The following is a 15,393-nucleotide window of genomic DNA, read 5'->3' on the forward strand; positions in this document are numbered from 1 at the left end:
AATATCCATACATATAAAAGAAAAATAAAGGTAAAAAACTCTAAAGCTTATCTAATATGTGACATGTAACATTATTTAAACAACAAACTATATTCCAGTTTTGATAATGTGAAGACTTAAATGATTAAATCAGCATTCAGCCATATCAGGAAAGTATAGAGCATGAAAACACAGATGGCTTAAATCCAGTAAAATATTGTTTTATATCATAAGCCTATTTCTGAGTTACCCAGAGCAATTATGGTGAACATAAACTCAATATTTTAGGGAGTAATAATGGCTACTAGTTAGCACTTTGGAGCTAACAATCTTTTTTATTTTAGCCATTATACTTTTCTTTATTAGACAAAAACAAACTCATGCCTTAAATTATTTAAAGCAATATAATATCTATCATGACTAAATGGGCATTAAGTTGAGATTTAAAAACAAAATAAAAGCAAGATTTCAAATACCGTGCAATTCTTTCAACTTTCAAAATGTGATTTCTATCCTGAACTGCAGACTCATAGCCTAACTGCCTCCCTCAAGACAACTGCCTTTGTTTCTCACTTTAAGTCACGTGGGTGGCAGTGCACACGCCGTGAGTGCACGCAGAGGCTAGAGGACAACCTGCGGGCCACTGCTCTTCTCCCACCCATAGGCCTGCTGGTCACACTAGTTCGTTGGGTTTGGTGGGAAGTGCATTTCCTGCCAAGCCATCTTTCTGGCCCCAACTAACTGGATTCCTAACAGGTACACATTTTGACCTTCAAGTGACGAAGACTGACATCCCGAGTCATTTCCTCCTCTAAATCTTTTCCTACCATACTCCTCAGTTTAGTAAATCATGGTTCCATCTTTTTGGTTGACAGCTCCTTTTTTTTTCCTTCTCCCTGCCTCCTTTCTCTCACACCCTAGTCATATCTAAGCCATTGATAGATATGTTTGGAACATTTCCAGAATCTAACATTTCATTCTCTCTTCGCTGGTATCAATGTAGTCTAACTATCCACCTGCTTCAATGACAGCATTCTGCAGACTATTTTCACCTCAGCAGCTGGAAGGATGCTTTGAAAAGTAAAACTGGCTCTGATGCTTCCACTCAAGACCTCCAGTGGCCTTTCTCTTCATTCACCATGAAGGCCCAAGCCCTCCCAATGTATACCTCTGTCAGTCTTGGTAACATCATCTATCACTCTTCTGAAGGCTTATTTCACATGTTCCCCATGCTGCTTCTTTTAATTCATCAATCATGGTTCCATTTCATGGCTGTTTCTTCTGCCTGGGTTGCTTTTTCGCTGGATGGCCAAAACAATAGTCTCAGTTCCTTCAAGCTTTGCTTGTCCTTCCAAGACAAGGAAGAACTTCTCCTCCAAAGGCCCCCAGATTCCTTTACCAGGCTTTCCTCACCATTGTATGAGTCCCATCTGACATTTTCTATTTATTTGTATATGCTCATTGCCTGTCTCTTCCTATTACACTGTAAGCTCTGGAAATCAAGTAATGTGTTTTTGTTCAACATTTTAGCTTTAGTTTTTGAACAATGTGTAGCACACAGTAGGCTCCCATAAATATTCTAACTGACAAGTGTGGATTTTACTTTAAAAACTGTTATTTATGTGTGTGGCAGAAGTGGGGGAGAGAAAAGACTTGCACAGAGGCTAAGGAAGTCATCAGATCCCCTGCTCTACCACTCTCTAGTGTATGCCCTGGAGATAGGGTCTCTCCCTGGACCTGGGGCTAGGCTGGCAGCAAGGCCCAGTAGTCCTCCCATCTCCGTCTGCTACAGCACTGTTACAGTGTGTGACGCCACACCTGACTTTTTCATGGGTGCTGAGGATTTGAACTCAGGCTTATGTAAATGTTTCTTCAAAATTGAAACTAAGAACATACCCTTGTTTAGAATTTGAATGTAAATATGCTTTGATTTCTCTCTATGTTCTAAAATAATACATATAAAGCTCTCAGGTTTCATATTTTAAAATGTTTATTACTGATCCAAATGGAATTTTACATGAAGGAACTGGAATTTTACATGAAGGAACTAGAGAATTCTATTAACTTTTATTTCCCAAATGGCTAGTCAGCTCTTCCTTTGTTTAGTGTACACACTCACTTACTCTCTCTCTCTCTCTCTCTCTCTCTCTCTCTCACACACACACACACACAAAGCTTCTTTTAAATGTCAAATTCCTGTGTGGATTTTATCTCATTTCAGAATTATGTTTATTTATTTACTTGTTCCGATTTCACTACTAAATGCTTCTTAGTACCAAACTTTTAAACACCCAACAGAGCTGCTCTCCCACTCCGACCATGTCCAGATTATTTCTTGTATTGATCTACCCGGGTTAATTTTAGAATACATAGCAAAGTTGCAAAAAGCAACATTCATTTTACGGCAATGTAAGTACTCAGGTATCCACAGTTTAGTGGTTCCATGACTCCCGCACGTTAGCAAAATCAAGTCCCTTATGTATTATCTTCTACAGGCTTAGCCTAGTTTGTTAAGAGTCTTTATTATATTTTCAGTTAGGTGTATCAGGGCGAGGCACAGTGTTTTGCAGATTTTTGCAGGTGTCCACAGAGGTCGTAAGTGTGCTTTGGATCCCCTGGAGTTGGAGTTACAGAGGAGCTGCTGGCAACTGAACTCAGATCCTGTCAAAGAGCAGCAGCAAGTTCTTTGAATCACTGAGCCATCTCCCTACCTGTCTTCCTATGTACTTTAAATCATCCCTAGATTACTCAAAATACATATTACAAAGCAAAGTGTATGAAAATGGTTATGCTTGGTTTTTTTAAAGGAATGAACAGAAAAATCACTAGGTAGTATATGTCAACAACAAAGTTTGCCTTTTTATTTCTGAGGCATCTGTTGGAATGGCTCTTCTTTTATTTCTGATTTTGAGTCTTCATTCTTTTCTTTCAACCTAGCTAAGGGTCTATCAATTTTCAACAAACCAGATTGGTTTGTTGTTGTTTTGTTTTTACATTCTGTTGTTTTTCTGTGTCTCTTTTCTAATCTATTATTTCCTTCTTTCCACTAACTGGGGACTCCTTTTCTTTTCTAATCTTTTTCCTTTCTGTGCTGTGCTGACTCGAGGTCTCTTACACGTGAGGCAACTGCTGTTGCACTGAGCTACAGCCTCAGCTCTTTCCAGTTTCCCAAGATTTCCATGTAAGTTGTCTGAGATCCTCTCTTCTATAGTGCAGGCATTTGCACCTTAGCACTGACTATGCTCTGTCTTAAAGTTTTAGTATTTTTGTAGTCACTTGGGTTGCTGTTGTTTTTAAGGTTCGGGGCTCTTGTTTTCACTTTCGTTTGTAGATTGTCTTACTGTAGAGCCCAAGCTGGCCCTGAACTGTCAGGCCCACTGTGTCACTGCCCAGGTAACAGGTGTGCAGCACCACATATCATCCAGAGTTCTATTTGGACTTCACCTTGGACTCAAAGTTACTTAGTTTCCAAATGTGTGAATTGTACTGCTTTCTGTTTTAAATTTTTATTTTAATTAAATTGTGGTTAAAAGATACCTGCAATGATTTTTGTTTTCTGAAATACATTAAGATTCATTTGTGACTTGATATGATGAACTCCAGGAATGTTCCATGTCGTCTTAGGGAAAGTGTCTACTATGCCATTCAGTGGAAAAGTTTTGGTGTGTTTGTTGGGTTCACTTCATTAACTATGTCATGTAACTCAGATATTTCTGTGCTGGTTTTGTTTAATCCTGCCATTACTGAAAGAGGAGTATCTTTATCTACTGTCTACTACCACTGTATTGCTGTTTTGAGATATAGATTTTTCTGTTACTATTTGCTTTATATATTTCCAGACTCCAAAACTGAGTATATATAATTGCTAGACTTTCCTATTGTACCTTCTAATGACCATATTTTTCTCTATAGAAAGTTCTGACTGAAAGTCTTTTTGGCCAACATAATAATAATCACTGGTGATTTCTTTTGGTTTTTATTCCTGTGTACTATCTTCGCTTTTTATTCTTTCATTCAGTGTGTGTCTTCATATCTAAACCAAGACCAGTATGAACAGCACATCAATTTTTCTTTTTCTTTTTAGATTAAGCCAATTACTGTGTACCTTTGGATTGGAAAGTTTAATTTGTTTACATTTAAAACACACATACTCACACACACACATTGGTTTTTCAAGACAGGGTTTCTTTGTGTGTGGTCCTGGTTGTCCTGGAACTCACAGAGAAACAATTGCCTCTGCTTCCCAAGTGCTGGGATTAAAGGTGTGCGCCGTTGCCACCATCCAGCTTAAAACATATTTAAAGCTGGGATTTATTACTATTGTTATTGTTTCCTATATTCTTGGCAAGTGTTTTGCTTCTATTATTTGGTGATTTTTTTTGATAATTTATTTTTGTAAAACAGGAGAATGTGGGCGTTTCTAAATCCACAAACAAAACCAACCAAACAAAAACCAACCAAACAACAAACTAACCAAACCAGAAACTACCATGTGTTGTGTCTGGAGAAACTAAAAGCCTTGCATGTGACTGGTAGAATGTAAAATCATGCAGAAAACACCATGCCAGTCCGCAAAAAAAGCACAAAGAGAGTCAGTAGGAGACTGAAAAACTTCACTTCTAGGTATATACTCAGAATACCTGTATACCTATGGTGCCAGTACTACCACTGACAGCAATGGAAGGAAGACTGAAGTTGCTAATGTGAACAAACAAAATGAGGCACATGCACACATTAAGATTTTATTCAGCCTTAAAAAAAGATTTTGGGCTGGTGAGATGACTCATGCAACACTAGCTTAGTGTCTGAGTTTGGGCCCTAGAACCCAGTTAAAATGAGAAGGAAAGAACTAATTCCACAGGGCTGTCCTTTGACCTCCATATATATGCCATGGCTCATGTGCTAACACATATATCATACTAACATGCACAATAATAAACTTTTAAAAAAAGATTCTTATATATTACAACGAAAGCAAATCTTAAGAACATTATGTCAAGTAAAATGTTGGTCACAGAGAAGAAACACTGTAGGGTTCTACTTAATCAAGGAACTTAGAAAGTTCATGGAAAGTAGACTGGAGAGACACTGAACTGAGAGACAGAATGACATGTGGTTCCCAGGGGCTCACACATGGCCGAGGGTAGCTGGATGACAGTGATGACTCTCCTTAAACATACAAGTCACCGAAATGAACACTTAGAAATAGAATGATAAATCTCCAGCCATGTGTTTCATCATCTTTTAAAAGGGATATTTATGTTTAGAAATTACTTACATTTGATGCTGGTGCTCACACTTATGGGAACTGAGCAGTCCACTGCGGCTGAAAGAGAAAAAGATTATTAGTATTCTTGATATTTACAAATAATGAAAAACATTAAATGTATAAATCATAAAAAGCTCTGCAGACTTGAAGTTCTTTGCTTTAGTATTGTATTGCTAGAGATTAAAAGTAAGAGAGCAGATAAAAATTACTTGGTAGGTAGGCCCTTGGCACACATGTAGAGTTGTGCAGCTTGGTCTTCAGGTGGGACTCCTAACAACTGACGCAGGGGCTGTCTCTGACTCTGTTGCCTGCCTTTGAATCCCTTTCCCCTGGCTGAGCTACCGTGTCTAGCCTCACACACCACAACTTATAAGTCAAGGCAGGTTGATATCCATTGGAGGCCTCCCCTTTGCTGAGGAGACAGGGAAGAAGGAAGGATGGGGGAGGAGGAGTGAAGGGAGGTGTTGGGAGGAGAGTAAACTGTGGTCAGATGTAAATAAATAAATTAATAAAAATACTAAGTAGAATTAACAGCTTATTAGATAATGTGGAAGAAAATACTGGTAAACTTGAAAACATAGCAGTATAACCATTGAAAACAAAATATAAGGAAGACTGAAAAAGAAATGAACAGAGCATTGATCGCCTAATGCCATGCCTTAACTATGGCACATCAACACATGTGAATGGAGTCTTAAAGCAAACTGGAAAGAAAAGAGAAAATGAAGCATTTACACTACCTATTTCAAGACTTCGTGTAATGTTACGAAGATAACGCAGGTTGGTGTGGACAGAAATGTGGACAAGTAGATAAGTAGGTAAAAAATAAAGTCTCAAGACAGATTTATACATCTGGTCAAACTATGATAAGGTAATTTAATAGGGAAAGGATTTTCCCTATTTCAATAATTGACTCCAGAAATTTTATATATAAGTAGGCAAAAACCAGTATCAATTTTTTTTATACAATATATCAAAACTCAAAATGAGCCACATAAACTTAAATGGAAGAGCTAAAAGCAGAAAGCTTCTAGAAGAAAACAAATTTAGAAAACCCTAAGATTAGAAAATGATTTCTTAAACACATTTTTAAAAATACAAATTCCAAAATCATTGAAAATTGGCTTGATTTTATGATTTTAATGCTGTAACACGTTATTTTCCTCAGTTATTTAAAACGTAACCTAAACATTTTAAACTTCATGTCTTGAAGCTACATAGTGAAAAGCTAATGTCACAAAAAAGTAAATAAACATTAGGTAAAATTAGTTAAAAAATTAGTGAAATTAAAGTTTCTAGCTAAAGTTGCAAATATTCACAAAGAAGAGACACCATACGGGCAAACAGCTAGTGCTGGTGAAGATGTAGTGACACAAGAAACACAAACCAGCAGTCACTCCAGAAAGGATACAATCACAAAGCTAAACGTTCAGACAAAGCTTCCATTCTACTCTTAGTAAAATAGAAACATATGTTCACAACTGTATAGAAACACAATAATTTAATTCCCAGTAGCGCCCAGTAGTTTTGAGTCAAAACCACCCAAAAATATTCACCAAGTCATGAATCAACTAATTACAACATATTCATTAAACGGAATACATTTTTTGTTGTTGTTGTTATTTTGAGACAGGGTCTCTCTCTATAGCCCTGACTGTTCTGGAACTCCCTATGTAGATCAGGCTGGCCTAGAATTCAGAGATCTGCCTCCCTCTGCCTCCTGAGTGATGGGATAAAAGGTGTGTATCACCAATTTATACTAGTTATAAATAAAAATAAATATGTTTAAGGGCTGGGGAGATGATTCAGTCAGTAAAGTTGTGCAAGCACAGGTCCTGAGTTATATCCCCCAAACCCATGTAAAACAGCCAGGTGTGGTGGCGCACACTGACAGCCCTGGTGCTGCGGAAGCAGCTGGCTCCTCAGGCTTGCTGGCCAGCCAGCCTACCCTAATGGGTGAGCCTCAGGCTGGTGAAAGACTTGTCTCAAAAATAGGGAAGAATGACATATGAGGATGTCCTCTGGCACACACACACACACACACACACACACACACACACACACACACACACACACCGCCCCCAAACTAAGAAATACTGATAAAGACAACATGGATGCCTCAGAGCATTGTGCACATTGAAAGCCAGATCCAGTGTATAAATACCTATTAGTCTAGAAGCATAAAATTGTAGAAAAGGCAAAACTTTTTGTAGGAACAAAGCACAGATCAGTAACTTCAGAGATCTGAGGGGGAAGCACTGACTGCAAAGATTAGAAGGGGAACTCCTTTAGGATAATAGAAATATCCCACACCGGGGGTCAGTAAAGTGTAATTGTAAGGGCAGAGGGTAAATGCTCTGGCTTTGAGAAATGACTTGGCTGATCACAACTAGTTGACTCTGCCTTTCAGGGCAGAGCCGGTGTGAGAAAGAATGAACATGATGATGCTTACGGGAATTAAATTCAAATCTCATACTATTTCCAAATGCTATAAAATACTACCTATTGATTTATTTAAGCAGCAATTTAAAATACACCATTCTCTGCTCATGAATTGAACAAAAACAACTGGCAGGAACACTGACATACATGCTATAGTTAAATGATCTCTGGTTAACTGTGAATACAGTAGTGGTCAGAGATGTACGTATTTGCAAAGTATTTCCCTATGCACTTATAACTAGTGCACCTATTTTATACAAGTTAACTCTTAATAAAATCAACAATAAAAGAAAAAAAAGTGGCAGCCAGCATCTTCTTTGTGTAATTTACCAAGTAAAAGAGCAGCTTATACAATTCTATTAAGAGCGGCATCCAGCTGGACATGGTAGCACAACACATTTCTTGGGAGCCCAAAGCAAAAACATATTGACACCAGGCCAGCCTGGCTTTATACTGAGACCCTGTTTTTCAATGTAGAAAAAGGAAAGGGCACAGGAATTTAGCACAGCCACTAATGTGTTTGGCATGAAAGCACAAGGGTGTCTGGACCCAGGACGTCAGCACCCACAGCATGGCAGCGACGTCTGTACCCCAGCACTGAGAGGAGACAGAGAATCTCGGGCTTACTGGCTAGCTAGTCTAACCCTAACATGCCAAGACCAAGGTCTCAGGGAGAGGGCCTCTCAAAGAAGAGATGGCTCCCAACAAATTACACCTACGGTTGACCTCTGACTTCTATATGCGTATGCACACACATACATAACATGCCCAAACACACAAACGTGCCCCAATACACACACATAAACTTTTAAACACAAACAGAAAAATGAGCAATATCTAACAACAAAAATAATATTAGAATACAGTAAATGAACCGAGGATGTAGTTGTAAATATTGTTAAAGTAATACTAGCTGTTAATATAAAAAATAGTTGGTATCTCACTTTAAGAAAACAAGTCCTCTTTGAAATAATGTACTAACTTTTGACTCAGGTTTACCATAATGAGAAGAAAAGCTAGGGTTTAAATTGGCACAGAAAGTTCACATTTGCGAATTTTTACCTTTGGCTGAAAGGATTTTATTATAGTGAACAGCCATGTGGTTCTTGACCAGCTGCAGAGTGGTTAGTCTGAGAGAGGAGGAATCAGTGCAAAAAGCTAAAAATTAAAAATAGTCCGTCATTACAGGTTTAAACTTGACATAAACATCACAAGATACACAGTCACTGAAGTCATTCTTAGTCATGTTCTGGAGTTCCCTGGAAGAGGCTGAGGGGACACTTCCATGCTGCTGTGTCCAGCCTTTGTCTTGCCCTGGTGGCTCTGATTAGCAACTCGTCAGTTTTGTTCAAACCACTTTAAGAGTTAAGTTTGACAGGCTAGAGAGCTTGGGAAAGAGATTCTAGAATATAATCTAATAAAATAATCCAGAATGTAATCTGTTAATAGATTAGTTGTGTTAATCTGTTAATTAATTATTATTATTATCTATTTTATGTCTTTTTATCTCATAACTGAAACTCTTCAGTCACTTGCTTGGTTATATGAACAAAGCACTGAGTCTGGGAAATCAGACAAGTCCCAAACCACAAGACCCTGCTCTGAGAGGCAAGGCTCTGATGTTACACCTGGACTCAACATCCACAGACTGCTCTACATACAGGAGCAGAAAAGCCTAGGCTGTTCAACTTTTCCACCTTCACTCAGATTGCTGAAAGGGAATCTTAGAAGCAGTAAGCACCGATATTTAAGTATAAAGTACTGTGGACGCATATTCTTAACCATTAAAAACACTTTTCTGCATGTGCACGTGGGTGGTGTAAGTGCGTGTGTACACATATTCACATGCGTGTGAGTACATGTTTTGTGAGAGGAGTGTCTGTGTGTGTGTAAGCGTGTCAGGAACCTTCCTCAATCACTCTCCGTCTTCTTTACTGAGGTAGGATCTTTTCATTTGAACCAGTGAGCTGATGAGGCTAGTCTAGCCAGCCAGCTTGTCTGGCCATCCTACCTCTGTCTCCTCAGGCTGGGGGGGGGGCGGCAGCTGCTCCCACAAGCTTTTTCATAGCTTTTGAGGATCCAACTATAAATGTGCATGGCAAGTGCTTTATCTATTTATCCACTGAGCTGTCATCCAGCCCCCGAAAAGAAGCTATAGGGACGTACACTTAGAGAATTCAACAGTGGAATAGAATATAGTGGAATTGAAAACAAGTGGCTCTTCTACACGGACACTGAGATTCCCTCCTGTATCTATCCTGCAGTACCTCAAAATCAACTCATTCAGGGAAACTGCAAGACAAGCCTGTTACCACGGAAGACGCTGCTGGCGGGCACTTGCCATGCATTGTTACACTCTCTCTACCAGTAAAATGTTTCCACTTAATAGAAGTGGAAACCGAGGCACTGGGCTGTGAACTAAGTCTGTGTCATATTATAGACAAGGAATGCGTGCTGAGATAAGAGCCAATGCAGCTGCAGACTGACAACTCTCTGCCTGCACTAGCTCTGCAAGCACACTTGAAAAGTTAACAAACCTTCTATTGTATTCTTCACCCTGGTCGTGTGTGTGTATGTGTGTGTGTATCTAAAGATTGGATCTAGGGTTGCATATATGTTATGCAAACACTCTACCCTGAGCTATATCCCCAGCACTCTTTACTTTTTATTTTGAGAGAGTCTCATTCAGTTCCCAGGATTGCCTTGATCTCACTGTCTAGTCCAAGCAGGCCAGAAACTTGCTATCCTCCTGCCTCAGCCTTCCAGATAATGGTATTACAGTCTTGCACAACAAGACATTGCTTCAAAGGATTTTTGCTTGTTTTTTAAAAATCAGTTTTCCTAGCTGTTTCTATGTACACACTCTGGTACAAAGAAATAAAATGAAATAATTGAAAATATCATCATTTGTTCATACTTAGAAGAAACAGTATAAAGGATTTTTCATGGAAATAAGAACAATAGGCTTAAATCATTGTTCCTAAAACCCATGCCAAAGACTTTTAAGTTATAATTACAAAAATTATTTTAGAGTTAACATTAAAATTTTTCTTTGAGGAGTTTAAAATATAAAAGCATCACAGAACATAAATATTAACTTATAAGTATTAGCTGAGAATATATTCAAGTTTTCTCTACACAGCTTTTCTTTATGGCTTGTCTTTATCACTTGATAATCATCACCTTAAGGCAGGCATGCCTTACACCAGACCTTGTGCTGGCAAAAGTAGTCCCTGCCTGTAGCAGTTCAAAATCATGACCCCCTAATGTATCTACAGAATCCCTACAGCATTTCATTCTGACTACTAATGTGAAATACACATGTTCAATAGCGAACCGTCTCATGTTCCCCGCAGAGAACAGGGAGTGTTTAATGAAGCTACAGTTTTAAGTAGCTCACTTACCGTTGCTCTTGGTGCTCAAGTGTCCTGTAAATAGGCATGGTGGATTGTATCTGGGAAGGACAGAGGCTGCTCTGACTTTCAACAACAATAAAAACCACAAATTAGGACATGTGAAGCACAACTTTCACACACAAAAAAACCAATACAAAATATTTTAAAAATAACACATTTATTTTTAAACAAAGTTGTTGAAACTTTTATTCAGGTAAGCATGGTGGTGCGTGCCTTTAATCCCAACAGTTGGGAGGCAGAGGCAGGCAGATCTCTATGAATTTCAGGCCAGCCTGGTCTATGTAAAAAGTCTAAATCCAGCCAGGGCTACATAATGAGACCCTGTCTTAAAAAATAAATCATTCGAATAAAATGTAATTAATGAAAAAAATAAAAATTTAATTAAAAATAAATCATTCAATTATGTTACCAGCAATAATATATCAAACTGAAAAATCCTATGACCACAGACTGAACATATCCTTTTTGAGAAAATGAGACAGGGCTAGGAGATGGCGCCATTGATAAGGAGGCTGTCACATAAGTACCAAAGACATGATTTTGGAATCCATGTAAAAAGCCAGGCATGGCAGTGCCTCCTTATAAGTCCAGCTTCGGAGGAGATGTGGATGGACACAGGTAGATCCCTGGCACTCGGACAAACTACCGTAGTTGAGTCATTGAGCTGCAAAAGTTCACCGACTTGACAGTTTTAGCCGTCAGCTCAACACAGCCTAGAATCAGCTATAAGAGTCTCAGTGAGGGAGTGCCTAGATCACACCCAGTGCTTCAAGCCCCTCCTGCTGTGCCTTCCATGCAGGGATGGCCAAGAGCAACAGAAATAAAACTACAACAGCGGAAGACCTTGCCTTAATAAAGGAGAAGAGCTGAGGAAAGACAGACGACCTTAGCTTCAGACCTACACACAGGCGCACACGTACATGTTTAATGAAGAAAACAAGCTAGTTTATGTGAAGTGTTGTATGTGTGCGGTGTGCGCTTGCCAAGTGCTCTACCACCAAACTGTTTTAAACTAAGTTATTGTCGGAACCATTAACGCGGGGACTGCAGTTTTACCAGCTCAAGTGATCAATATATCAGCTATGTCACTTGATATATACTGACTTTATTCTGTTCACTACTGACACATTAGCGTCTTTGTTTTGTAATAATACATATTTGAGTTATACTTATTAGTTTGTCTTTTGAGATTAGGTCTTACCATACTGCCTGGTCTCGAATTCCTAGGCTCAATTGATCCTGCCTCAGCCTTCCAAGCAGTTGGAATTACAGGTACACACCCACATACCCAATTATATACACTACATTTAAAGAGGGTTCCAGTGATGTGAAAATAGTGTCTGAAATTTGAGACTGCATGGGATTAGAAAATTACATAGCTTTCATGAGAAAATAATTTCTTTTTCCAAAATGTAATTGGTATGTTCAGTAATAATCTTGAAAAAAATCAGAGTTTCAGTGATTAGTGTGCAGAACATGAATACTGTAATCTCCAGGCAGGGTTTTTTTTCTTTTTTGTTTGTTGGTTTTTGTTTTTGTTTGTTTTTGGTGTGGTGCAGATCAAACCTAGGTCGTTTCTAGGTTCTAAGATGTGCACTGATTGGTTTCTAACATTCCTAACAGAGAAATGTCATGTTAAAACTCACAGACCTGAAGGGAGGAATAGACAACTCATTTCATCTGGGCTCTCTCAGGCACTGCTTCCTCGAATGGGGTATATCTTTCTGTTTCTTTACATGATTTTTTTTCCCAATGCAAATGTTAGGCAATACTGTAGTAACTGTATATATATAAGTTTTCTCATTTCTTTTACTACTTTTATAACTGTTTAACAGTCCTTTGTACTCCTCACTTAGGAGTATAAAGGTACAGTTTCTATATCCTGATTGGACCCAGGATGATCCAAAAGTTAGTCTCAAACCAAATGCCAAATAAAGAACAGCCTTCTTTAAATTAAGACTAAAAATTAGTGTGTGAGATTTATGGTTTTGGTAGGACAGTCAAACTTCAGCTCAGTTTCCTGAATGATTTGATTTTACTAAGAACTGGAAGAAACTTCACTGAGGGGAAAAAAAAAATGGCGTTTCAGTATTTTCCCAACATTGCTGGAAGCTTAGGAATAGGTCGCTTACAAAAGTATCTCCAAGGGAACAATACATTAGAAAATCTTTCCCAAGATCTTTTCAGTTAGCTGTCCTAACAGGTTGTTTCCTCTTGCTTTTGCAGCACAGGGTGCTGATAATACAACGGACATAGGACCAATAGTCTTAGTTTTCTCCTTTCAGATACTGGAAACACAGCCTTACAGATGAGCTAGTCTAGCTCCCCATGTCACAGCAACTAAGGCCTGGGAAAGAAAAGCAGTTGGCAGAAGAAGCATCATTAGTTAATATCAGAGACTAGAAACAAGACCTAATGTTTTTCAAGCTGGTGGCTTTCTGCTACACCACCACTCTGACGGTTGACCCTACAAAAGAATGTGGTTACTGTAAGAAAGGGAGGAACTTTCCCCTCAAGTCTCTTTAGCATTTTCTGGTCTGAAATAGCCGAAGGAACTAATGAAATCTAAGATATTTACTTTAAACTAAAATTAAGCATTTACGCTCCAGCTAAATTAGTGGTTTACTTACAATTTGTGCTCAACGACAATTATAATTACTTACAATTTATAGCATATGAAAACTTGTTGAATTTTACAAGTTCAAAACTAGAAACAATGATATTACTACATAATGAACTAAAAGTGAGGCCACTTGATAAGTTACAAAGTATGAACCCGTTTTCATTTGTCACCTCATTTCTATTAGGAGACAAATGCCCCACTCTGCTATGTAAGTAAAACAATTAACTCAAGGGCTTTATATTCTTAGTCTGGGTTCAGAGGGTATTCTGTCACCTTCTGTGACACTGGGCGAATTATTTATAATATTTTGTTTTCTTTATCTCAAAATATGACTAATACCATTGAACAAGATTTGTGTGTGAGCATTAAACAAGCGTTTGGTATTCTGAAGTGTTCGGTGTCTGAATATCCTATTTGTTGACTTTCTACACGAAGTCTAACTTCTCTTGCTCTATTATTGTAAAATAAAGGTGCATGCAAATTTAAAAGCAAGATTTAACTCAAGGAATCATTCGCAGATCGATTCAAAGGAACCTTTTAAATAGAACCTCCCCACCCCGCCCCGTGTGTTTGTGTGTGTGTGTGTTTGTGTGTGAGGTGTTGCTCAATAAAGAACACTTGCTTAGGCTGTGAGGCTTCAATTTCGATTGGGCTTACTTATGAATAGGTCACCAACTACTTCACGCTCTCCACTTGACTCAGAATGTCACTCAGGGTAAAAGGTGTGCCCTGTGATTATGGGTAGTCTTTTGCTATTCAACATTCAGTCCACCAACCAGCCACATTGGAAGTTTATAACGAATGCGGTATCCCAGCGCTGGGTGAGTCAGTTCTGGAGGGAGTGACGGGCGACTTCGTATATTTACACCAGCAACCTGCCACATACTATCTGCACTTAATCTCCAGGCGCTCCGTGACATGGGCATTTTCTCCCCCACGATGAGGAAACTGAGGGTCGTTTAAGGCCTGATCTGGGACTCAGGTCAAACTTCCAAGTTGAGGCTTGGTATTCTGCCCGGGATCAGGGGATGGGATGTCAGGGCGACAAACTCAAGGGCAGGAAGGAGATCAATGAGCCGGGCAAGCGGGGCCTCCCTCTGCGCTCCGGGCCTGTCCAGCTCGAGCTGTTACCTCGCGGCACTAGAGGAGCTGGCAGGCGACCGAAAGGCCAGGGCGCGGCCTGGACACGCGCAGCCCCTTACCTCTCCGGCTGCCATCCATGCTTAGTTCTCCTGCCCCCTTCTCTGGGACACTCCGCGTTCCCTTGGTTCTTGTCGGGGTCAAGCCGGTACCTACAGTGGAGGTTTGGAAAGACTACCCCGCGGACGCCTCAGTGGCAGCATCTTCAGAGGCCGTCGCCAGGCCGGTTGCTAAGGGCGGGCTTCGCGGCCGCAGATTATGACGTCACAGTAAGGGACGCGTGCTCCTAGGCCCCGCCCCGCCCATACAACACCGACAGGGACTCCAGGCTACAGCAGCAGTGTGTGTGCGGGGCGGGGTTAAAAGGGCCCCGGCGCCAATCCGTTGCTATGAGAGCTTGTCAGCTATGCAGAGTGAACTGTCAGAAACGCAAGTCACATCTGTTTCTATCACCATGCCCACTTTTTTACTTGGATACCGGGGATTAGAACTCAGGTCCTAAGGCTTGCAGAGCAAGCACTCTT

The 15,393-nt window shown here is 39.6% G+C and overlaps 1 protein-coding gene across 5 annotated transcripts in view; it reads right to left on the reverse strand.

Annotated features, from left to right (window-relative positions):
• The window catches only part of Spata7 (spermatogenesis associated 7), a 34,671-nt gene extending 19,586 nt beyond the window's left edge, over positions 1-15,085 (reverse strand). The window contains exons 1-4 of one of the 5 annotated variants that reach the window (XM_055592999.1): positions 14,932-15,085; positions 11,095-11,169; positions 8,753-8,848; positions 5,258-5,305 (exon numbers count right to left, since the gene is read on the reverse strand). In XM_055592999.1, coding sequence (XP_055448974.1) covers positions 5,258-5,305; positions 8,753-8,848; positions 11,095-11,169; positions 14,932-14,950 — 238 coding nt within the window. In that variant the 5' untranslated portion in view covers positions 14,951-15,085. The remainder of the gene's footprint in view (positions 1-5,257; positions 5,306-8,752; positions 8,849-11,094; positions 11,170-14,931) is intronic. The other 4 variants (XM_055593003.1, XM_055593002.1, XM_055593000.1 and 1 more) reach the window with 4 other exon arrangements.
• Between the last annotated feature and the right edge of the window lie 308 nt (positions 15,086-15,393).

This window comes from Psammomys obesus, unplaced genomic scaffold (genome assembly GCF_907164565.1).
Source record: "Psammomys obesus unplaced genomic scaffold, mPsaObe1.curated_primary_1811, whole genome shotgun sequence".
Taxonomy (NCBI): Eukaryota; Metazoa; Chordata; class Mammalia; order Rodentia; family Muridae; genus Psammomys; species Psammomys obesus.